This window comes from Balearica regulorum, chromosome 7 (genome assembly GCF_011004875.1).
Source record: "Balearica regulorum gibbericeps isolate bBalReg1 chromosome 7, bBalReg1.pri, whole genome shotgun sequence".
Taxonomy (NCBI): Eukaryota; Metazoa; Chordata; class Aves; order Gruiformes; family Gruidae; genus Balearica; species Balearica regulorum.
This window is the reverse complement of record NC_046190.1, coordinates 21,417,871-21,439,914: the sequence shown is the minus strand read 5'-3', so window position 1 is coordinate 21,439,914 and position 22,044 is coordinate 21,417,871. Positions and strand designations below refer to the sequence as shown.

Here is a 22,044-nt window from a genome sequence, read left to right as displayed (position 1 = left end):
TTGTGTTGGGGAAATGCATAGTCCAAAAGCAGAGGCACAACTTGGTTGCTGCTCAAACACTTCACCTGGAGAGTCCGTGAGAAGTTCCAGAGGAGGTACAGGGGGGAGACTAAATTTCTATCTCTTCCCTTCTGCAGCATTTTGTGGTGGAAAAGATAATAAGAAAGTAGCAGGTGTTTGAAGGGAAGAACATGGAAGAGAACAGAGGAAAGGGAGGTCTGTCAGATGAGAGTCAAGGGGCAAAGTATCTCATCAAAGCTGTCTATGCAACTGCTTCGGAGCTGAACTTCAAGACTTGGACTGCAACTGCAAACCAGGGAGTGAAAATCAGCCTAGCAAATACAGCTCTTTAAGCAGAAACAGAAGAGTTCAGTTCCAGAGGAGGATTTTTTCCCTGCCATCCCAAGACAGTTCTGCCCAGCTGCTCTAACAGGTTATTCTGAAGTCATCCAATTTTCAGAGCAGTACTTTGTGGAGATGTCCATAGTCTTCAGAACGGGCTCTTAAATCATTAGTGGAAACTGCAGCATGTCTAACAGCTGAAAAATAATGCTTCTAGAATGGAGTATACTTTTTAATCTGGAACTTTGTGTTCAATATTAAACGATGTCCAATGGGATGATAATCACAAGTGTATGTAATAGCCTGAAGATAAATACTTCGTTGTATTTGCAGCATCTCATCAGAGGACAAGCACATAAGTAATAGGCAGAAGACAAACATGCTATGAAAGTATGACAGGGTTTGTAAATGCAAGGTTTGTTAATGATTGATGTTTGTCCTGGCTTTCTGATATTACAGTTGAACAAGGTTAACCTTAAAAAGGTCATAAAGACTTAAAAATTAAAGCAGTTCATCCAAGTTTGTTGGCAGCGAGTGATTTTTTTTCTAACCACTATGTTTAATGCAGAGGAAATGAGAGCAGCTATTTGTTACCTTTGCACTGTTGTTTTTACTGTAGGCTTCATAAAGTCAGCCTTCCAGGATGCAGCTTCAGTCCTTCCTGATCCCACATCCCTGTCCTGTGTTGCTATGGAGCCCCTGGAAGCCATAATCATTTTCTTGCTGGTTTGCATTGTCTGCCTCCTTGTCTGTTCAGTGTGGAGGAAGATGTCTGAAACAGGGAAGCTGCCTCCTTTGCCCCTCACAGGAAACACGCTGCAGCTGAGGAATAACTTGTCTGAGGCAAGTGGATGTAACTTAAAAGCTATTTTCTTCAGCTCAGTAAGAAGTATGGTCCTATGTTCACAATATGTTTGGGCTCAGTATGTGCAGTTGGGTTTTATGGACCTTATGTTGTGAAATAAGCTCTGATTGATTGACAAAGGTGTAGAGTTCAGTGGAAAAGGACTTACGCCACTCTCCAAAAGTTCTCCAGAGGAGCAGGTACTTCTCTGCGAGATTCTCCCTAGGTAGAGGTGTTCTTCGGGGAAAATGTAATGAAGAAGTCAGAAGTGGGAAGAGCTGATTCGGTATAGGAGCAAAGCCTATGTTTCATTCAGTATAGGAGCAAAGCCTGGCAGAATCTGGAGAGACCTTTGGCTCACTGGCATTACATGATCAGAGTCTCTTGCTGTTGTAGATGATAGCTGCTGCAGCTTGTAAGGTCTGGGTTATGACCTGGAGAGCAGATGGCTGTGGTGGCATCCTCACGCAGCTTTCCACCCTAGTAACTGGGTATGTCATCCCAGTGGGACAAGTATATCCTAGGATATCAGGACTACTTTTCATTGCCTTCCCTCTCTCTCATTTCCAAGAGTTGAACTAGGAACAAAGGAAGTTCAGGCAAGCTGCCATAAAGAAACCAGGCATACCTCTGACATGATAGCAAGTTAAAGAATTGCACTTACAGGTGCTGCATAGGAAGTAATTAAAGAGCACAATGCAGTGCAGACACAATATAGGAAATCTGTGCAATAAAATGTTATGAACTGTTTGCAATTTGAAATATAATGTAAAATGAAAATGAGAATCAATATGAGAAGAGTGAATAGCTGTTCAAATTTAAAGGTAAAAGTTGCTTTGAAAGATGCTAAAAAGCATTTAACCTGAGAATTATGGCAGGAAATCTTTTCTACCTTACCTAAGTACAGAGGCAAAATTTCATTTGATGGGCAAAGGCCAATGGAAAGACCAGTTCATTTTTGCCTTCTGAAGTTTCTTACAACTAATGTTCCCTGGACTGTGCAACCTAAAGCCTTGCTTAAGCTTCACTGCCCATACTGGTTACTCATGCTTCTAACCTACAGCAGACACAATCATTTTATTCAGTCTTTAGTGGTTGTCATATGCTATTTCCTATAAAAGAGGTTACATTTTAGCCTATGAAGAGAGTTTGGATTAGCCTGTATGGCTCTCAGAGCTTATTATTTCTTGCAGTGAGTGAGCATACGGCAGGACAGTCTCAAGGTCATAATTTTTAGGGAATTAATCCCTTTGTGCAGCGTTTTAGGGTTTTTTCCCTTAATTTTCGAGTAGTATGTCAGACAGCTGCAAATGAAACACATCAGGAAGCTGGGGCAGAGAGTCAACTGGAACAGAAATTAGGTGCCACAAGCTAGGGAGTAAAATGTGTTATCTCTCCTTTGACAGCAGTTCTGTGATCTCCTTGATCTGAAAAAAGAGTGACCAAAGTGTGTTCATGTGTGTGGGAGACTATTAAGAAGATGACACATTGTGGAAAGTGGAAAAGCCGTCCTCCTTGGACTGAGTCTTCAGTGAAAGAAAGAAGCCAAATGAGGCATACTCCATGTTAGAGCTTGAAAAGTCACACAGCCCTGCTGTGTATCATGGTGGAGACTCTGGGAGCTAAAGCTGTTTTCTTGCTGATTTGCATTGACTGCCTCCTTGTCTTTTCAGTATGGAGGAAGATGTCTGGAACAGCAAATCTGTCCCTGGGCCATTTGCTTTGCCTATTTTAATTGTTGCACAGCTGAAGAGAAAGAATGGAGTGCTTCTTTTTATCTGGTGAGAAGACTTGTAACAGTTGATCCTTTTTGGTATATGACAATAAACTAGATGATATTTTCATATATCTTTCTTTCATATTTTCGTGATTCTGTGACGTGGCTTTTGCCTTTGCAATGCTGTGCTACTCATGGTATATCAAACTTACTAAGAAAGGAAAGAAGTTGTACCTGTTTCACTTTTAAACAGTTAATGCCATTGTGGTAATATTACAGTTGCTGTCTTTTTCAACATAGCACAGATTCAGCTCTCTGTCTTCACTGTAATCACTATAAATTATACATTGCAGGAAAAGTGATCAAGTTAGGAAATTCCAGTCCTACAACTGTACATGTATGCTTTTGTAACATTGCTGTAGTGATCTTTATGCGTCATAATGGGAAGATGCAAGCTGCCATTCATCTAGTAAATGGTGCTGGGGGGATCCCAGTATTATTTAATTTGCCCTCTTTTGCCACAATAGACAGCTTTTTAACCACAGCTGGGCTTCTGGCAGGTTTTGTAGGGTCAGTCCAGCCTTATCCCGTGTTGTTACTGAGAATGGAAGTTTTATAGGGCATTGGTCCACTCAGTCTTCAAGCCATAATATATTTCATATAAATGAGTGAAATGAAACAGTCAGATATGTACAAGACTTGGAAGACATTTGGGAGTATAAGCTTTGTCGAAGCAGGTTTTTCACTAAAAGATGTCCTTCTGGGATCTCAGAAAAACAACAGTTCAGTGTAGTACTACTTTATTTTGAAATATAAATTGTAATTATTTCACAAACCATCATTATAATCACACAGGAGAGGATCCATCTGCTCAGTCATTGACAAACTCCATGCCCACCACAAGAGACAATATGTATTGGGGAAAGAATACAGTAGGTGATCATCTTCTAACACAAAAAAAACCCCCACTGTTTTATGCCTACCTTTACAAATAGGTCACAAACAAACTGAAAATACAAAGCAGAGAAGTACCTCAAAGAAAGTCTGTGGAAATCCTGGTGTACAAGAGTCTGATCCTGTGCTGAGAGGATCAAGTAATAGGGACAGAAGCAGCAGGGCTCTCAGAGCACTAGTCCACACATTCTGACATGTCAGGATGTCAGGAGCCAGACAGGAATCTGAGCTAGGTGAGGTAGGTGCAGAGTATAATTTTGCACAGGGAGCTGTTTCCTTCCCTATGCAATTGCTTACTCTGTCTCTCTTTAGAACTGGCTGTGGTGATTATAAAAGCACCATACAATTTTATTTTCTAAGCATGTTTGTCTCCAAAAAGTATCTAGCAGATGATCTGAGTGTTTCAGTCTCAACAGATTGGGAAATGACTGTTGTTGAACCAGAGCTTTCATGAGTTTGGGAGCTGGCAACTCTCTTCACTTGGCTAACGTGGAATAAAAGACACCTCATAAGGTCGGGGCATATTTGCCAGGGTGCTGGGTATTGGGGAAATGTCAATGTCCTTCTGATCCACAACAGGTTTCAAAGTAAAGTTCTGCAGGATGGCTGTTAAAAATATGAATAGCTCCATCCGGGCCAGACCTTCTCCTGCACAGATGCGTTTTCCTGCAAGCAAATAATAATAATAAGTGAGGTGACACTGGAGTATTTTGCTGGTAACTTATTTTAACCACTGTTCCATGAAAGTTCAGACATCTCAGAATGGACAGGCAGCACTGCAGCATTTTGGGGAAACAAATGAATTAAACTGGGGGTTAAGTGTCTAGAACAATGAGGGTGTTCAGTGGGCAAAGGCAGTTTGAAGGCTTCAGTGTCTCATGTTCTGCTGCTGTTTGATGATAAGTTTGGAGAGAGAGGAGTTGCATGGCTGACTCTCACTTCAAAAATCTCTTCTTGTAGAATGTATTGGAGGAGTTTTTGTGACTGCTAAAAAAGGAAATCAACTGAAATTCTGGTACAGGGCTTAGAGCTGCCCAGAAGTGCCTCTAGCAGATCACTAGACATCACTGTACAGACCATGGTGACAGAGCCAGTAAAATGTTCAGAGGTTCTAGGAAACAATAGTCTAGGATCTGAAAGAAAAAGAGGTCTTTCTTACCTGCAGAAAATGGCATGAAGTAGTCACTCTTTTTAAAGGTACCATTTGCATTCAGGAAATGTCCTGGGTCAAATTTTTCTGGATTTGGAAATTCCTTGCTATCATGTAGGACAGAAGTCAGCATAGGGAATATGATAGTGTCCTGAATTAACAAAGAGAGAAGAAGAAATGGAGACATGCTAAAGCAAAGCAGCCCTGAGAAGTTCCCAGAGCTGAATAGAAGGGTAGTCAAAGTTTAACCAGTTTAAAATTAACATTTAATGAACAAAAATGTGTGCCATTGGTATGACAAAGATTTTTTAAAATGAATTTTAATGGTGAGTCTGATTAGAGTATTTAATATTGCTTCCACATAAATTAGAACTTTGCTTACATTTGTGTGAAAAAAATAGAAAGCTATACCTCCCTCTTCACATAAAGGATGAAAAGTCTCTCCCCCCCCCCCCCCCCCGCAAATACAAGGGCTTGGACTCAATAACTTCCAGAATCCCCTTCCAAACAAAATAATTCCAATTCTATATAACATTTCAGTGGTTTTGAAAATAAAATAAAATAAAATAAAATAAAATAAAATAAAATAAAATAAAATAAAATAAAATAAATAGAACATGTCATTGTTTTCAAGAGATGATGACCTTTCTCAGACACAGTGGAACAGACCTTGGGGATAAAATAGTCTCTGAACTTGGTGTCTTTCATCACAGTATGTGGGACATTAAATGGAAGGAAATCAATGAATCTCTGGATTTCATGGACCACAGCATCTGTGTAGGGCATCTGGCTCCGATCTGCCATGCAGGGGCTTCGGTCTCGGCCAATCACACAGTCAATCTCCATTTGAATTTTTTCTGTTAGGAAATAAGTAAGTGTTGAATGGACAAGTTCCCCATCTGTTTGCCTAAACCTCTCCCCATATTTACAGCAAAACTTTCTTTCAGTGCACCAGGAAGATATAAATGTACTTAGTACTAATATCTCATTCCTATGAATAGAACTAAGACTAATACACTGCAAATACATGTTTCCTTAGCCGATGGACCATTGCCACATGTGGTAGTGATAGGAATTGTCCAAACTGATACCATAACCTGTTAAAAAGTTTTCAATTATTTATTTAATTTTCTATTACCTACTGTCTCTGGGTATTTCTGGAGAATCAGAAATCCATGTCTCAGTGTGATGCTGGTGGTCCCTGTTCCTGCAAGGAACAAGTCGAGCGTGGTTCTGCTCAAGGTCTCAATGGTGAATTTTGAGTGACCATCCCCTTTTTCCTGGAGGAAGATTTGACAGAATGTTTAGAACGACAAAGCTAAGCAGCTTGTTTAAAAAGGAAATTTCTGTACCTATAATGTATGTTTTTAAACATTTCTAATGTCCTTTCAAAAATATGACACTCACTCTCCAGAACACCAGTATTTATGGTACTTTTACTAAATGATATTATGAAACTTTGTTAACATGAGAAGAGCATTGAATTACATCAATCAGATTGGTCTTCAGCTTTCCTAACTTTGGCTAGTACTGCTAATTCTGGGTTTAAAAATCCTTGATGTGCCAAGAAAAGCAAGTTCCCCTCTGTATTTGCAAAAGCCCAGTTCCTGCCACAACTGAAAAGAAGCTGGGATTCAAGCAGTGGTTTTCTTATAATCCAGTAAATCTCTCACTCTTACATTACCTGTTCCATTTTGTTAAGGAAAGCATCAATAAAATCACGAGGACAAGAGGGATCCCGGGTTTTCTGGTGTTCTGCTATGATTTCTAAAGTAAATTGATCAACTTTTTCAACATTTTTGATCATTTTTTGGTGAGGCCCAGGTAAGTAGTCCATGAGAGTTGGGAAGAAATTGTAGAGCTGTAAAAATGATGGAAAAGCACATTCTGATTAATGTGGATATGATAAAATGTTCCCCTAGCTGTAACTGTGAAAATGGGGCAATTAAACTGTTTTGGAACAGTAGGTCTTTATTATTCAACTGGATTTTAATGCCTTTTACTTTATGGTTTCACTATATTCGAGGATAGACTTCACTTGAGCAATTTGTGCAAAGATATCCTTTAGCCATACAATGGCAATTCCATAAGGTAAGAAAAAAACAATAGGAATTGGTTATTTAACTGCCTTTTTGGCTTTCAAAAAATTTCCCCAAATTTAGGATAATTCACTCCAATTAAAAATGAATAAATATTCGTTAATAAAATATTATAATCATTAACAAATCTATTAATTAAATAAACCTGTACACACTTGTGTTTGTATAGAGTTCTGGAGCTTGTTGTTTTCATCTAGCAACTCAATTAAAGTCAGAAATTTCTTGTCCTCATAGTCAAACCGATCCCCAAAGACGATGGAGCAGATGATGTTGGAAACAGCGTGGACTAGGAAGTTGCCAGGATTGAAGGGTTGCTCTGCAACAACAAAAAAACCCCTGGTATCTTACTTTCAGTATTTCATCCCCTCCTCTGACACTACAGGGAAGTTTTGCATCCTCTTGACACCCAGCATTTTGCAGTTGTTTGAAAGGATGGTGAAGGGCTTATCCAATTTATTATTTTCTACTTGAAGCAAACTAATTTCCCTGTTTGAATGGTTTAAAAGTATCTCTTTTGTCCTGTTCTCAGCAGAACACTGGTCTGAGTGGCTTGGTTCCTCTTCTGCTGACACATGCCTGTCTGCCTTACAGACTGTTTATTAGAAATAGCCTAAAGATCCCCACCAAAACCTGATGAAACCATAAGGACTTTGCCTGAGGCATGTCTTTAGGTTATTTTGCCCTGGTTATGAAGTCTATTAGCATAACCTCACTTGTATGACGCTCTCCTAGGGGTTAAAATGCTGTGATCAAAGTCTAGTTTTGATAGCTCAGCTGCATAAGCTTTTAATAAGAGAACCGTGGTGTGAGAAAAAAAGCAAGATTAGACTCAGGAAAGAAACGAAAGGTATAATTGCAGAGAGTGTTAGGGTCCATCTCAAAGTTTCAAGAGGAGAAACAACATGTAAAGGTATAAAATCCTAAAAAAGAAAAGCGAGTCAGAAAATGGCAACTTGGCAGCATTGAGGATCAGCCTATTCTGAGGAGCAATGGCACCAACCTTTCTCTGCCTGACTGATGCCATTGAAGGCTCAGCAGATGTCTCATGAGAGGTGAGGAGTGTATTAATGCTAAACCTAGTAGATAACTAGTCCTAGCAATTTTTTATTTGCATTAAGAGTAAATAATGGCTTTATACTTTTCAGTTGTATATATCTTGTTTGCTAAGCCTTTTAGTACATAGTAAAAGATGCTGTAACAAGGTGAGCCAGAGATGGAGGCTTGGAGTAGGGCAGAGGAAATACAGTATTACCATGCTAATGAAAAGATGAGAGCAATGCAGGTGAGAGTGTTTTCTCTGATTTGTAGCAGGAATGTTATCTATGAAGCCAGACTGAATTTTCTAGTGGCTCATGGGTAACAGTGATGCTTCAGCATCCTTTTAGATCCATCTTCTTTTCCCCCTTGCAGAATAAGCTGACTGTGGAAAGGAAGCCTGTGGTCCAGGCTGATACTGTGCCACTCTCAGGGGAAGTACTTAGAAGTAACATTGTCTTATATCCTACCAGAAGATGCATTTATAGGTTGAAATCAAGGGGGTTACCTCATGCCCTGCCCTCAAAAGCAGCTTATAGTCCCTGTTCCCATTGCATGCCCCCACTAATACTGGGAGGTATTGTCTGGTGTTCAGATGGACTGGACCTAACCCCAAATATCTGTAAATGAGTTCTATGGCCACCCACTTCTTCAAGATCTGTTTACTTAGGGCTGCAGGAGACAAGGCAAGGAAGTGCATGTTGCTTGGTTACCCAGCAGTGCCCAGCCCTGTCTCCATGGCTGAATTCCACTATTGGCTTTGGGGCCAAGCCATTCCCTTTGCTACTTCCTGTCTTGTTCCTCAAGCAGAACAGGTTAAAGGATGCTTTCTTTCCAAGACCAGTCTCCTACATCTATCCATACTATCACAGTGCTTTGACTGACCCACTCCCAGCAGTGATAACTTTGCCTATTGGAGCAGGGAGCAGAAACAGCAGCCACGTGCCCACTTCTTGGGTCACAGATTTGGGGGAAAGAGCACTACACCCCTCATTGTCTCATTGTAGATACGCAGGGTGTCCCAGCAGGCACAAAGTCCATGTCCTACCATGTGTGTTCCTGATCCTCTCCACCAGAAAATGAGCTTCCTCCTGGATTCGCTCCTCGATGCTCTTCTTCCCCATCCCAAAATCCCGCAGGGTGGAGAGTGCAAATCGTCGGAGCTGCTTCCAGGTCTCTCCATTGCTGGTCACAATGCCTGACACAGGAAGGAAAAATAGACCTCCATGAGGAAACAGATTTATTTTTTTTTCCTGAATGGGAGCTACACAGTGAGTATTCAACATGCAAAGAGACCTCTCTGCGGAGTTATACTGCAATTACTATATGTCCCAAAACCTAAATTCTTTGCAATTCTGGAGGTGACAAATTTGATCAAGCTGCCACAGCACATTGAGTAAATCTGAGTTTATTCCCAGAATAAGAAAAACTGTGTTAGGATGTAAATGAGAACATAACACTGGTACTGAATTCATCTTGGCCACAAGCACATGGCCTTTGCACTGATGTAACTGCTCAAATGTTCTGCTATGCACCTTCACACAGCATGTCATTATTGCCAGTACCATTGGTACTATCCTGTAGTACCATGGAATAGGTACTATTTACCCAGATAAATGCCATACTGGGAACTTCCCTGGTGAATAAGTTCAAGGCCTAATCTTGAATGTGGCCCTTACTGGGACAGCCTATATTGTCTTTGTTGTGCTGTGGACTTTCCTTTTGCTGGTTCCTTAGCTGTATATATATCGTCAATATTTTCAGAAATGGGAGAGTGAACGTAAGATCTTAGAGGCACATTTAATGAAGAAAATTTTAGCTAGAATTTGAAGTATGCTGAAAACAGAAAGGCACTCAGTGAAGCCAACCTAGGACCTTAAACAGGGGTCCAATTTACTCAAAGGTCCAAATAATGAGTTGGGCTTTTGGTCTTTGATTGCTAATTTGTATGCATGAAAGTAATAAATGAAATCCACCATCCCCTCCTCCACTGCCCTCTCAGCTGTGTTCCTGAAGCAATGAAAGCATCAGCTTTGCATGCTAACATTACCAGGGACATACCTGTGCCTTGGAAGAGTTTTTTAATCAGTGGTAGATTGCCTCTTCCACTGAAGTCATCTGCCTGATCAATTAGAGCTTCTTTCACAACATCATAGCCATACAGCACCACAATCTTTTGTAGGCCTAAATGTATTGTGAAGACAGGACCATACTTCTTGCTGAGCTGTAGGAAAGAGGAACACAAAGAACAACATATCTGAACGTTAATCCTGTGAAAAGAAGTTTGTAGCCAAGGGCTTTGAGGGGTGATGTGCCATTGTCCCAGCATCACTGAGACGTGGCATTGATTAGCAGCAGTGCAGAGATTTTTCAGCTATGAATTACAGCCAGGGAAAGAGGGAATTCTACAAGAAATAGGAGATATGAATGGAAACAGTGAGATGTCAACTCCAAATCCTGAAAAGAAAATAGTTCTTCATAGGGCTGGCAAAACAGTCTGGAATGCCTTTCTGCAGGGCACAAAGGATAACAGGTTACACGGGCTCAAAAAGCAATTATATACACTTATGGAAGCAAGTACCTAAAGGGTTTTTGAGTGCAAACATATCATAGTTGTCTCTAAAAATCTCCTGGGCCACAGATCTCTGGAAACTGGGCAAGTCTATCAGCGGAGAGTCACTGTATCGTTGCACTAATCATGTATCTTTTCCCAGGCATCTGCTTTTGGCTACAATTGCAGAAAAGATTCTTGGGCTACTTGGTCCAACCTGGAACAGTTCTTCTCATGCTCACTTTTTAAGACCAAACTAGATATAGTCCCATTTTTTTTATGGTGGGAAATTGAATCACCTAGTGCTCTGAAACAAAGCAGAATGCCTGAGGGTGCTCATGATTCTCAATGTTCACAAGCACCAAGGCAAAAAGGAGCTCATATGTGTATATGTGCATCTGATGATACACGTGGTGACCATCACGGCAATTTTGCTCTGAGGAACCCAGGAACACCCTCCCTTCCCATCCATCTGCCACCATCCCCTCACAGTCCCCTAAGGAACAGGCACTCCAGTTTAACTCCCTCCACCTATTGCCTCCCAGGCCTTGCAACACACAGGTTTTGTTTGACAGATATGTGATGTCAGCCAGGGGAGGGAATGGACAGCACAATTCACCTCCAAACTCTTTTGCTTCAGCCCCTTCACTCACTGCTTCTGCTTCCAGGAGATCCTACCTATCTGCAAGAGAGCAGTGGCAGCAAAATAGAGCAGGGTCCTCCCCCAAAAAAGGGCCAGGCCATGTTGCCAGTGCAATGAGGAGTTGAGCACAGGAGGAGCACAGCAATAGTATATTAGAGAATATTACAATAGCATCAGTGCCTTGGTTGCAAAGTCACTGCGAATTGCAGTACTGCCATGAGATCAGCACAGTACTCATCAATAGTATGATTATTGCAAATATATAGACTTAGACTGGTGATATGTAGAGTTAGATATATAGATTCTAGCAATATATAGACTTCAGAAGCATGTATTGCTGGGAAGCCTTCCATTTCTGTTTGAGTCTGACATTTGGTCATTGCAAATTAAGCTTGTGAATTAAGCTGAGACAGTCCGGACTGGACATTGATTTATATGCAATGGAGACAACATAGGAAAGAAGGAGACAGTCTCTTACCTTCTTCAGGCTTTCAGGCAAGTTCCACGGGTTCAGATGGAGTAGGCTTCCAACAATGGGGACTGTGACAGGACCAGGAGGCTGCTTCTGTTTTTGAGATATGCTTCTCCATGTGGCAAAGAGAAGAAGGCACGAGATGCAGACCAGCAAAAAAATAGTGGTCATTCCCAGGAGCTCCATGGTGGGCTGAGGAAGAGAAGCCAAGTGTCAGAAGAGCCTGATGCTGGACTTATAGATCCATGCTTATTTATATGCTGTGATACCAAAGTACATGGATGAAATTAGCCAATAGTGCCTTCCTATTCCTGCTCAGATATGAGATTACTTATTAATCTTCTCAAGATAAGAATGAACAAACTAGGGATGAACTCCTTGTTTGCATACTGATTTTTTTCCCTCTCCAGCTTGTGTTCCTTTGGGTAATCATTCATGTAGGACAAAAGAAATCATGTTCTAATACTGTCAGACAAACAGAACAGTGATTCAGTCACTTGAGACCGAAAAGCTGATCCCAAGACTCTGTTGCCAAGTCTTGTCTGTACTTCGTAGGTAGTGTCTGTAAAGTGCTAGCAGTGATCTACTGCAAACACTGTACTCAGACTCCTACAGCCCCTTGGGTCTAATGTGCCTCCCCCGCCATTCCCCCACTTTCCACTCAGCCCCAACTACAAGGCATGGCATTAGGCTATATGTTTCCTTTTAATGTGACTTTATGTGAGGAGATACTGATCCTCTCTTGGAGCCCATTTGAACATGGTAGCTGTAGTGAGGTGACTAAACCAAGTCAAGGAAGCTTTCAGGAAACATCACTGCACAAGGGGATGTGAAAGGGGCTGCACATTCAGTAGGCACTCAGGCTTGCTGCTGGCCAGAGCTCCTTGGATAATGTCTTCTTAAAACTAACTACGTATGGGAAGGACTCTGAATAACAAGTACACCTTTATTAAACTAGACACATAATTACTAAATAGCATATCTCAGGTTTCAGGAAACCTGTAGTGCAGTAATCCGGTGAAGTAGGTACAAGGTGAGAAAAAGGAATTTAGTAGGTGCAAAATTATACTTATTTTCTGATACTGCTTAAGTATCAAGAGCATGAATTACTCTTTGGTTATTAAGTTTAATGAATATTACTAAACCTGACTTTTCTGAGTCATGTAATAGTCCTAAAGCAATGTTAATTCTGACTCAGTGAAGACCCAGTAGGGAGACAAATAAACAAGGGAAGAGGCCATGGGGTGTAGAGAATAGCTGATAACAACTGCAGCTTAAGGAAGGGAATGGGAACATTACTGGAATAAAAACCCAATTAGTTTCATCACTGAAGGAAATCTCTGTGTTATAAGAAAGAGACATGAAATTACTCTTAAACTCTGAATGAGAATCAGTGCCAAAGGATATTATTTTCATGTTTATCTCTGATTAACAAAGGTCAGATATTTCCTATCTATGAAACTGGTACTCAGTGACAATGCAGTGAAGAATGCTGGCAACAAAAATGAAGTGGGTCAGAGTTGCTCTGTAGCAAAATCTCCCTGGACAGGTCTGTCTGAAACAGCTTGCTTATTTTTTTGCTTCCCCTCCCCGTTGTTGATAAGCTTTGTGTTTTATAGCCCAGCTCCCCAGCAGCGGTGAGAATTCCCCATTTCTATGCTCCCTGGGTAGGTCTTGCCCTACAGAATAGCCCTTCCCCATCACCCCACAAGCTCTGGTCATACTCTGACCACTCTCCTGCTCTTCGCCTCAGACACCCAGGTTTCTGTCCAGCACCTATTGACAGTGGGTGAGCATTAAATGGGTGTCAGCGTCCTCTGGCAGTACCTATTTCTCCTCACACGCTAAAAAGGGCGCTCATTCAGACTTTCAGATAACTAATATCAGATGAGACATATCCCACTCAAATGACCGTATCAGGGACCATTTCAGTTCCTCCAAGACAGCAAAACAGGCTCTGCCACCTGCCAACACTCAGCCTATCCCATTATATCTTTTGCGATATACAGCCAGAATGATATTGACCCCTTAGGAAGTGTTAAAATGAATATATTCTTATATAGCCTATATAAACATAAGAAGTCTCTTATTTTTTCTCTCAGATAATGAGCTGTGAAAGGCATCTTCTTTCCTGCACCAAGTCATTGGCTTAGAACTTGACTCCACATTGGTTCAATCAGTTTTTGAGTGCTCACATCTGCACTTTCATGTGTACAAAAATAGCCAGATATACTGTGAACACCGGACTTTGTTTTCTACTGAGCTGTCAAAATGCGATTTAAAGGATGGTAGATTTTGTCTTTAGCCCAATTAGCTGAGGACTAGCAGATTCTACAGCAGTGAGGAAAAAAACATTTCTTACATAAATTTAGATATTAAAAAGATAGGTGTGCAAATCAGCTAGTCTCCCCTATTTGTGGAGAAACACTGGTACTTCCAGAGAACAGGTCATCTGACATATACATCTGTTTTAGTGTGAAATGAGTCAGTCTCTGAAGAAGTTTATTTGTTTCCCTTGACTACAAAGCGAGCCTCAGGAGACTCACACAGATTTACATCTAGCAGTAGACTGCTAGGGATCTGTTTTGAGGCAGATTCCCTGCACATCTATCCTGGTCCTAATGATGCTCTTTATCAGCACAAATTCTGTAAATTCTGGTACAATGGGCACTGCTCTGAATACTGCATACCAAAGGTATTTAAAAACAGAAGTGAGCAGATGTGTGAAATTGAGAGAAGCCTTCTAGGCCATGTCTGGAAGGATGATTATATTGCTGAGAACAGTCAGTTTTATTGTTATCAAGGAAAAACTGAAGTTGTTTGCATTTTCTTTTCCTTTACTTTTGCAGATAAGGTGCCTTGCATTCCTCTATTGGCAGCCCTGAGGGTGAACGACTGCTGTGAAGCCTAATGTGCTGGAAAAGCAGGGCTTTGCTCACAGCATCACTCCCACATCTGGACCTGGCTTTTTTATTATTTATCCAATTACTCACATAATCCCTGACGGGTTTAAAAATGGTATTGGGATAAAGCCAGAACTGCTTGGAGGGATCTGCCAGTTTCACTGGAAAGAGATTTAACTGCCAAAGGTCTTGGGTCACCTCTGATGACAGAAAGTCAGGAATTATTTGAGTATGAAAGACCCCTCCTGATACAGTTTGCATTCACAAGAAGCACCTGAAAGACTCTGCTTTATTCCCAGTGTGGTATGAAAGCAGATGCTGAGCCCTCTGGTCTTGTGATGAAATGGCACCATTCTCTGACTTCACCCATGAAACTGAGCTCAGATTGACAGGGTGGGAGACCACTGTATGAACCAATCTTTCAAAATCCAGGCCTTCCTCTGAATGTCTTCTGGAAACTGTTGCTTTGTTAGGCCTGCCAAGTGGCATGGATGGGCCGGCTCCTGGGATCCCATCCTGTGTTTATACGCAGCCTTTAGCCTGGGACCTGCACTTACTGTTTAATTCACTTGCGTCTGTTCTCGTCCAGATTGGCTCTGTAAGAAAAATACCTTCTTATCCCCAAACCAGCCCCTCCAAGTGTATTCACAGCCTGCAAGGGTGCACTGGGTCTGGTTTCCTCACAGCAGCCTGTATGGTGCTGTGTTTTAGATTTATGACTAAACCAGTGTTGATAACACACTGGTGTTGTAGCTATTGCTGAAGAGTGCTTGCACAGTGTTGAGGCCTCTTTGGTTGCTCACTCAGTCCCCAAACCCATGTAGCAGGCTGGGGGTGGGCAATAGGCTGGGAGGGGACACAGCTGGGACAACTGACCCAAACTGAACAAAGAGATAATCCATGTCCTCTAACATCATGCTCAGCAATAAAAACTGGGGAGTTGTCTTTCCAATGTAGCCATTGCTCAGAGACTGTCTGGTCATCTGTCTTCTGGTGGGAGGTGGTGAGTCTTGCATCACTTTCCCCCTCCCTTCTCTTTCCTTAACTGTCTTTATCTTGATCCAGGAGTTTTTCCTCACTTTTGCTCTTCCAAGTATCTCCCTCATGCTGCTGGAGAGGGATCCAGAGTTTCCACAGTAGAAAGCTGGCTGCAGGCTATTAACCAGTGTCTATTCCCTAGCTTCCAGATACAAATCAAAGTAATAATTTTCAATATTTGTTCCTTTTAATATTCAGGATCAATGTTCAGAAGTATTGCCCAGCAAAGGAAGCTATTTGATGATACACATTTACACATCAGAATATATACCTTCTGGCTAATGATGCACTGGGGAGTGTGATCGGTATTGAAGTTTGTAAGAACAGCTTTATGTAGAGTAGCCCTCACACAATTACATACATACCACAAACAAACTGAAACCAGATCCAGCTTCTGAAAAGTACAACTTTACCCTTGTGCTCCAGGCAGTGGGCTGTTGTACAGTAAGCTGAGAGGCAAGGATATGCAATAAAATTTCTAGCACCAATGCCCTTAATAACATGCTTTAACTTTTGGTCAGCCCTGAAATGGTCAGGCAGTTGGACTAGATTATCATTGTATGTCCCTTCCAACTGAAAAGATTCTCTTCTCTTCTCTTCTCTTCTCTTCTCTTCTCTTCTCTTCTCTTCTCTTCTCTTCTCTTCTCTTCTCTTCTCTTCTCTTCTCTTCTCTTCTCTTCTCTTCTCTTCTCTTCTCTTCTCTTCTCTTCTCTTCTCTTCTCTTCTCTTCTCTTCTCTTTTCAACTGTGCAAGCTCCAACCTCTTTCAAAAGCCTCCTGGGCTATCTGCTCCAGTCAAGCACTTTGTGAAAGCTAGATAATACTTTTACATACTCCTTAAGACATCCAGCATTTGAATCTTTACTCACCCCTGAGACACAATTATATGTTTGATGTGCTTTAGTGAGGAAAGAAATAGGCAGGGAAGGCTGGCTGGCTACAACAGGTTTTGGTGTGAAAAGGTGTTCCTAATCTCATGAAGACTGTAGATCAAACTGCAAAATTATCAGCAATGTTAGAATCTCTTTAGATAGGCGAGATTTCCCATCTTTCCTTAACCTTTACAAGGACAAAGCCTTTCTACCCTTTCTCTTTGCTAGGAGGAGATTGGGAAGTGATTGGGAGAAACAAGATGTGCAAAAGGAGTGTTCTGCAGCAACCACCACTTCCTGCTGCCATGGAGGACAGCTGCTGGACAGGCAAATGCAAGAAGCTTTACAACCGATGAAGCCTGGAAATCTGCCAGCGCTTCTAGGGAATGTCCTGTACCCTTTGTTTTTTTGGCAGATTGAGGTTATGGAGGAAGAGACCATGTCAGATTTTATTAATTATTTTTTCCTCCATTGTAGGCTGGATATTAAGCGAGCTCTATGCCAGGTAGGATGCCCAAAAAAGCAAATCAAACATTAGGCGTTATTAAAAAAGGAATAAAGAACAAAAAGGCACCTCTTTACACCACCATACGAGCCTATGATGGACCTTTAGCTGGAATTCTGCATGAAGCTGCAATTCCAAAAGGATGGAGTAGACCTTGAAAAGCCTTAGAATAAGGATTACTTAAAATCTGGAAGGACTGGTTAAATGGACTAGGTCTTCCTGGTCTGGAAAAGATATAGCAGACATCTGTGAAACCTTGAAGGGTTTGGGAGAAGGTGAGAAGGGAATGACTGCTCATATCCTCTTCCTGTACAGAACTATAGAGTACTTAAATAGCCAGGTTTTAAACAGGCAAAAGAAGGTGGTTCTTTACACACCATGTCCTTCAGCTGTGAAACACCATTTTGCAAGATGTATGTGTCCAAAAAGTAACTGGGCAAATTCATGGGAAAAAAAAATCCATTGAGACTCAAACACAAAGATACCACCATTGGCTCAGACTGGAGCAGTCTGAAAGTGTATTCCTCTGTGGTTGCCATGCTTTTATTTTGTTCCTTGCGAACTCATTTTTAAGCCACTGTTGGACAGGATTCTGGGCTGACTTGACTATTGTCATGATCCAGTACATCCATCTTCAGGCTCCTATATCCTAATGTTATCATGTGACATTTCACTGAACATTTTCATTGAGCAGGTTAGCAGAGTAGCCTGTGGAAATCAGCTTCTGTTCTGCTGTGAATAACAACATCTCAGCTACTAAACACTTACTACTTTCAGATAGGACTTTCCTTAATGCCTTGTAGAAAATCACAGTATTAACCTCTGCCTTTTTTCTGGGAGCAATTTGACAAAGGATCTGCTGTGATCAGCAAGTATTAAGGTTCAGTGATAACTTCAGTATTCAACAATTTGTGTAACACCCATATTTGTAACATGACACATGGGTAGTACTAGAGATAAGATACAAACTACATCATTAGTTTTCAGATCACAGAAATGACATTTGACCAGTTAGCTCAAAAAGCTTGGTTAAATATTTGTGTATGAACTCACTGGACCCAAAAAATAACTCAGCTGAAAAAGGATGAAGCCAATTGTTGTGGTTTAGCCCCAGCTGGCAACTAAGTACCACAGGGTCAGTTGCTCACTCCTTCTCTTCCTGTGGGATGGAGAAGAAAAGGGTAAAACTCGTGGCAGGGCTGTGTTTCCACCCCTGAAGCAGTCAATTCCAGGTGTACTGGACGCCCCTCCAAGTGAAAGCAAACTGTGGTTTGCACTCTGCTGCCAAAGGGATTGAGAAAAATGCATTAGCTGTATCAATTATGGCATACCACTTAGCTTCCTTTGACTCCTAGCACATCTGGCATGGTGGCACTCAGCAGCACCGTGACTTCATTCAGGCCATGATAGTCTATTGTAAGCCTCCACTCTCCATTAGACTTTCGCACTGGCTGTATAAGATTGTTAAAGGATGAGCAAGTTCTGCTGATCACTCCTTGGCTCTCCGGTTGACAAATCAGCATATGGATGGGAACCAGAGAGTCTCAGCTGGTGCGATATTGCTGCCAGTGCATCATTGTGGTAGCTGTTGGCACGTGTTGTTCTTCAACTCTCAGCAGCTCTGCAACAGAAGGGTCCTCCAAGAGACTGCACAAAGTAGACAGCTGCTTAATTTCTTCTGTCTCTAAGGCAGCTATGCCAAAAGCCCACCGGTACCCTTTTGGGTCCTTGAAATACCCTCTCCTGAGGTAGTCTATGCCCAGGATGCACAGAGCCTCTGGGCTAGTCACAGTGGGGTGCTTTTGCCACTCATTCCCAGTTAGACTCACTTCAGCCTCCAGTATACTTAGCTGTTGGGATCCCCCTGTCAGTCCAGAAATACATATGGGTTCTGCCCCTTTATAGCTGGATGGCATTAGGGTACACAGTGCACCAATGTCCAGTAGAGCCTTATACTCTTGTGGGTCTGAGGTGCCAGGCCATTGGATCCACACAGTCCAATAAACCTGATTGTCCCTTTCCTCCACCTGGCTGGAGGCAGGGCCCCTTTAATCCTGGTCATCATATAATGACTTAGAAGTCCATTCAAGAGGATCATAAATAAGATCAGGCTTTCCATTCTGTCTAGGAAACTGCCTGCTGGAAACTAGAGTGGCATTTTTCCTGGAAGAATCCTCTTTTGTGACTGTTTTTCCTTGCAACTCACATACTCATGTCTCTAGGGTCAAGGTAGGTTTTTCTATCCTACTTCCTCATGTCCTCTCCATGGTCACGCAGGTAAAACCACAGGGTACCTTGTGGTGTACACCCTCTATATCTTCTCCCTTGAGCAGAGGAACTCTTACTTCTAATAGCTGAGATACTGATCCATACAAGTGGGGAATAGGACATAGTCTCTTCGAGTTGCTGGACCTCCCAGGGCAGTTTCTCCACAACTGGGACAAGGGAGGGAGACTTTCTTCATATTGGTGGAGTAGGCCAGCCACTTCACCTACTGTTGGTGCCTCTTTGCCTTCCCAGTCCATTACTGCCAATGAGTTGGTGTATGATGATGGTGCGCTCCACACAAACTTCCATCGCGTGTGTTGGGTACATCGGACTTCATCAGGATCTGTGGGTAACTGCACATTGTCTGGGTCATAATAAACCATCTCGCACGTGGCTAATTCCCTCAGGTACTGGATGCCTCTCTCCATGGTGGTCCACTTGCCTGGATGACATACAAGATCTTCACTGAAGGGATACCTTTCCCTCATGCCTGACAGAAGTTGCCTCCAGAGGCTGAGGACTTGTGTCTTTTTTCTGATCGCTTTGTCAATGTCCCCTTCCCTAGACAGGAATTCCAGATGCTTGGTCTCCCTACCCTCTAATTCCAAGCTACTGGCCCTGTTATCCTAGTGTCGGAGCATCCAGGTAATGATGCGTTTGCCTGGATGGCAGCTGAAATATTTTTGCATATCTCACAGCTCACTCAGGGACAGGGATCGGGTGATTATCTCTGGTTCTACCTCTTCCTCCTGTTCTTGTGATGGTCCTAGTTCATTGTCATCCCTCACTAAGTGAACTCAATTTTTGGGGTATTTCTTCTTCTGTATAGGGGTGACTGACTGATACTGGTACAGGTTTGGTTTTCAGTTCAGCTGCAGTGCCTGTCACCGGGGTTTGAGTAGCAGCAGTGCCTCTCCGTCTGTTCTCCCTCTCTTCCCCCTGATGGCACTGCCTACTATCGAGCAGTACTTGGTAGATAGTGGCCAGGGCCCAGCACAGGGTGGTAAGTTGTGCCTCTTTGGAATAGCCACAGCATTTTCCTTTCAAATATTCTATCACTTTAACAGGGTCCTGTAGTTCTTTGGGAGTGATGTTTGAAACCATTGGGAGTGAGAAATTCTCTAGATACCTGCCCACACTCTTCCACATGCCATGCCACCCATGACTATCCAGCCTCAGGGCAGATCTCTGGGTGGTGTTCTTAAAATAATTTTTTGTAACCTTAAACAAGACTTGAAACACATTCAGGAGACCTAGCACTAGGAGCATGCTGGCTTGAACATCCCAGGGATATTAAAAATTCTTGAAAGCTGTTGTAACCAGCCTGAAGGAAAAAGGGGATGTGGAAGAGCAGGATAAAGTATCCCCCCCCTGTTTTCCCCATAGATTGGGTGCAATTATTAATACATTCTGAGAGATCTTGTCAGAGTTACAGGCACGACAGCAATGCCACATACAAATACCAGCTTAACCTCATAACCAGTGATGATATCATATCTTAAGTCAATATTACACAGTACAGCAAAATGAGAATCCTGACTCCTCTCCCAGAGATGGTAAACAGCACCACCTACATACAAACAACAAGTAAGGGTTTACATAGCACAACCATGTGAAAAAACAAAACTCCATTGTGACCAGCAACTATTTAACTAATATAATAAACGTGTATAACAACGTTGTTTTAACACACTCTGGTCAGATTTATTGGTATCTCAACTCTTCAGGCCCCATGTTGGGCACCAAAAAGGACTGCTGTGGTTTAGCCCAGCTGGCAGCTGAACACCATGCAGTTGCTCCCTCACCCCTCCCCTCCCGGTGGGATGGGGAGGAAAATTGGAAGACAAAGGTAAAACTCATGGGTTAGGATAAGGACAGTTTACTAGGACAGCAAAGGAAGAGGAAAATAACACCACCACCACTAAATAAATGAATATACAAAGCAGGTGATAGACAATGAAATTTGCTCACTGCCCAGAACCCGATGCCCAGCCCATCCCCAAGCAGCAGTCATGTCCCCCACCATCCATCTGTTCCCCCTCTCCCCTCCCCAACCAGCTTTCCCCCTTATATACTGAGCATGATGTCACATGATATGGAATATCCTTTTGGCTAGTTTGGGTCAGCTGTCCTGGGCGTGTCCCCTCACAGCTTCTTGTGAAAATTAATTCTATCCCAGACGAAAACCAGGACACCAATGAAGTTTATCAGTCATTTGCAATACATGGCAAATTGCTTGTTTAGTCTCCAAAAAGGCAAGGAAATTAAACTGATAACAGCCTTCCTGTGACTTCATCAAGAGTAAATCACTATGTTGCTGCTATACCCCATCATCTTTGAATAAAGTCAAAATGCTTATCTCTGGACTATGGTCAGCATCAGGAAAGAACAGGCACTACCCTGAGCCAGGCAGAAAAAAGTCAGGAAATGGGAAAAGTCAGTCCCAGTGCTATACATGGTAAAAAGAGGCACAGAAGTGAAGGCTGCCAAATTTCAAAGATGACATCTGAACTTAGCAGAGCTCCTGAGATTGCTGCTCCCAACTGCCTGCACGGACATTGGAGCTCCTCCTGAACCAGCTGCAGAGCCACCATGGTGTACAGCCAGGTCATCTGAAAGGTCCATGCCCCGGGAGATAAAGAAGTGAAGGGG

At 42.2% G+C, this 22,044-nt stretch overlaps 1 protein-coding gene across 1 annotated transcript; it reads right to left on the bottom strand.

Annotated features, from left to right (window-relative positions):
* Nucleotides 1-3,686: 3,686 nt before the first annotated feature.
* On the bottom strand, nucleotides 3,687-12,047 carry LOC104629373 (cytochrome P450 2H1). Its single transcript, XM_075758386.1, has 9 exons — nucleotides 11,814-12,047; nucleotides 10,203-10,365; nucleotides 9,190-9,339; nucleotides 7,262-7,422; nucleotides 6,692-6,868; nucleotides 6,146-6,287; nucleotides 5,677-5,864; nucleotides 5,017-5,158; nucleotides 3,687-4,523 (listed from the first exon to the last, which is right to left on the bottom strand). Exons 1-9 carry the CDS (start codon nucleotides 11,991-11,993, stop codon nucleotides 4,342-4,344), a joined length of 1,485 nt encoding a protein of 494 aa, XP_075614501.1. The 5' UTR covers nucleotides 11,994-12,047; the 3' UTR covers nucleotides 3,687-4,341.
* Between the last annotated feature and the right edge of the window lie 9,997 nt (nucleotides 12,048-22,044).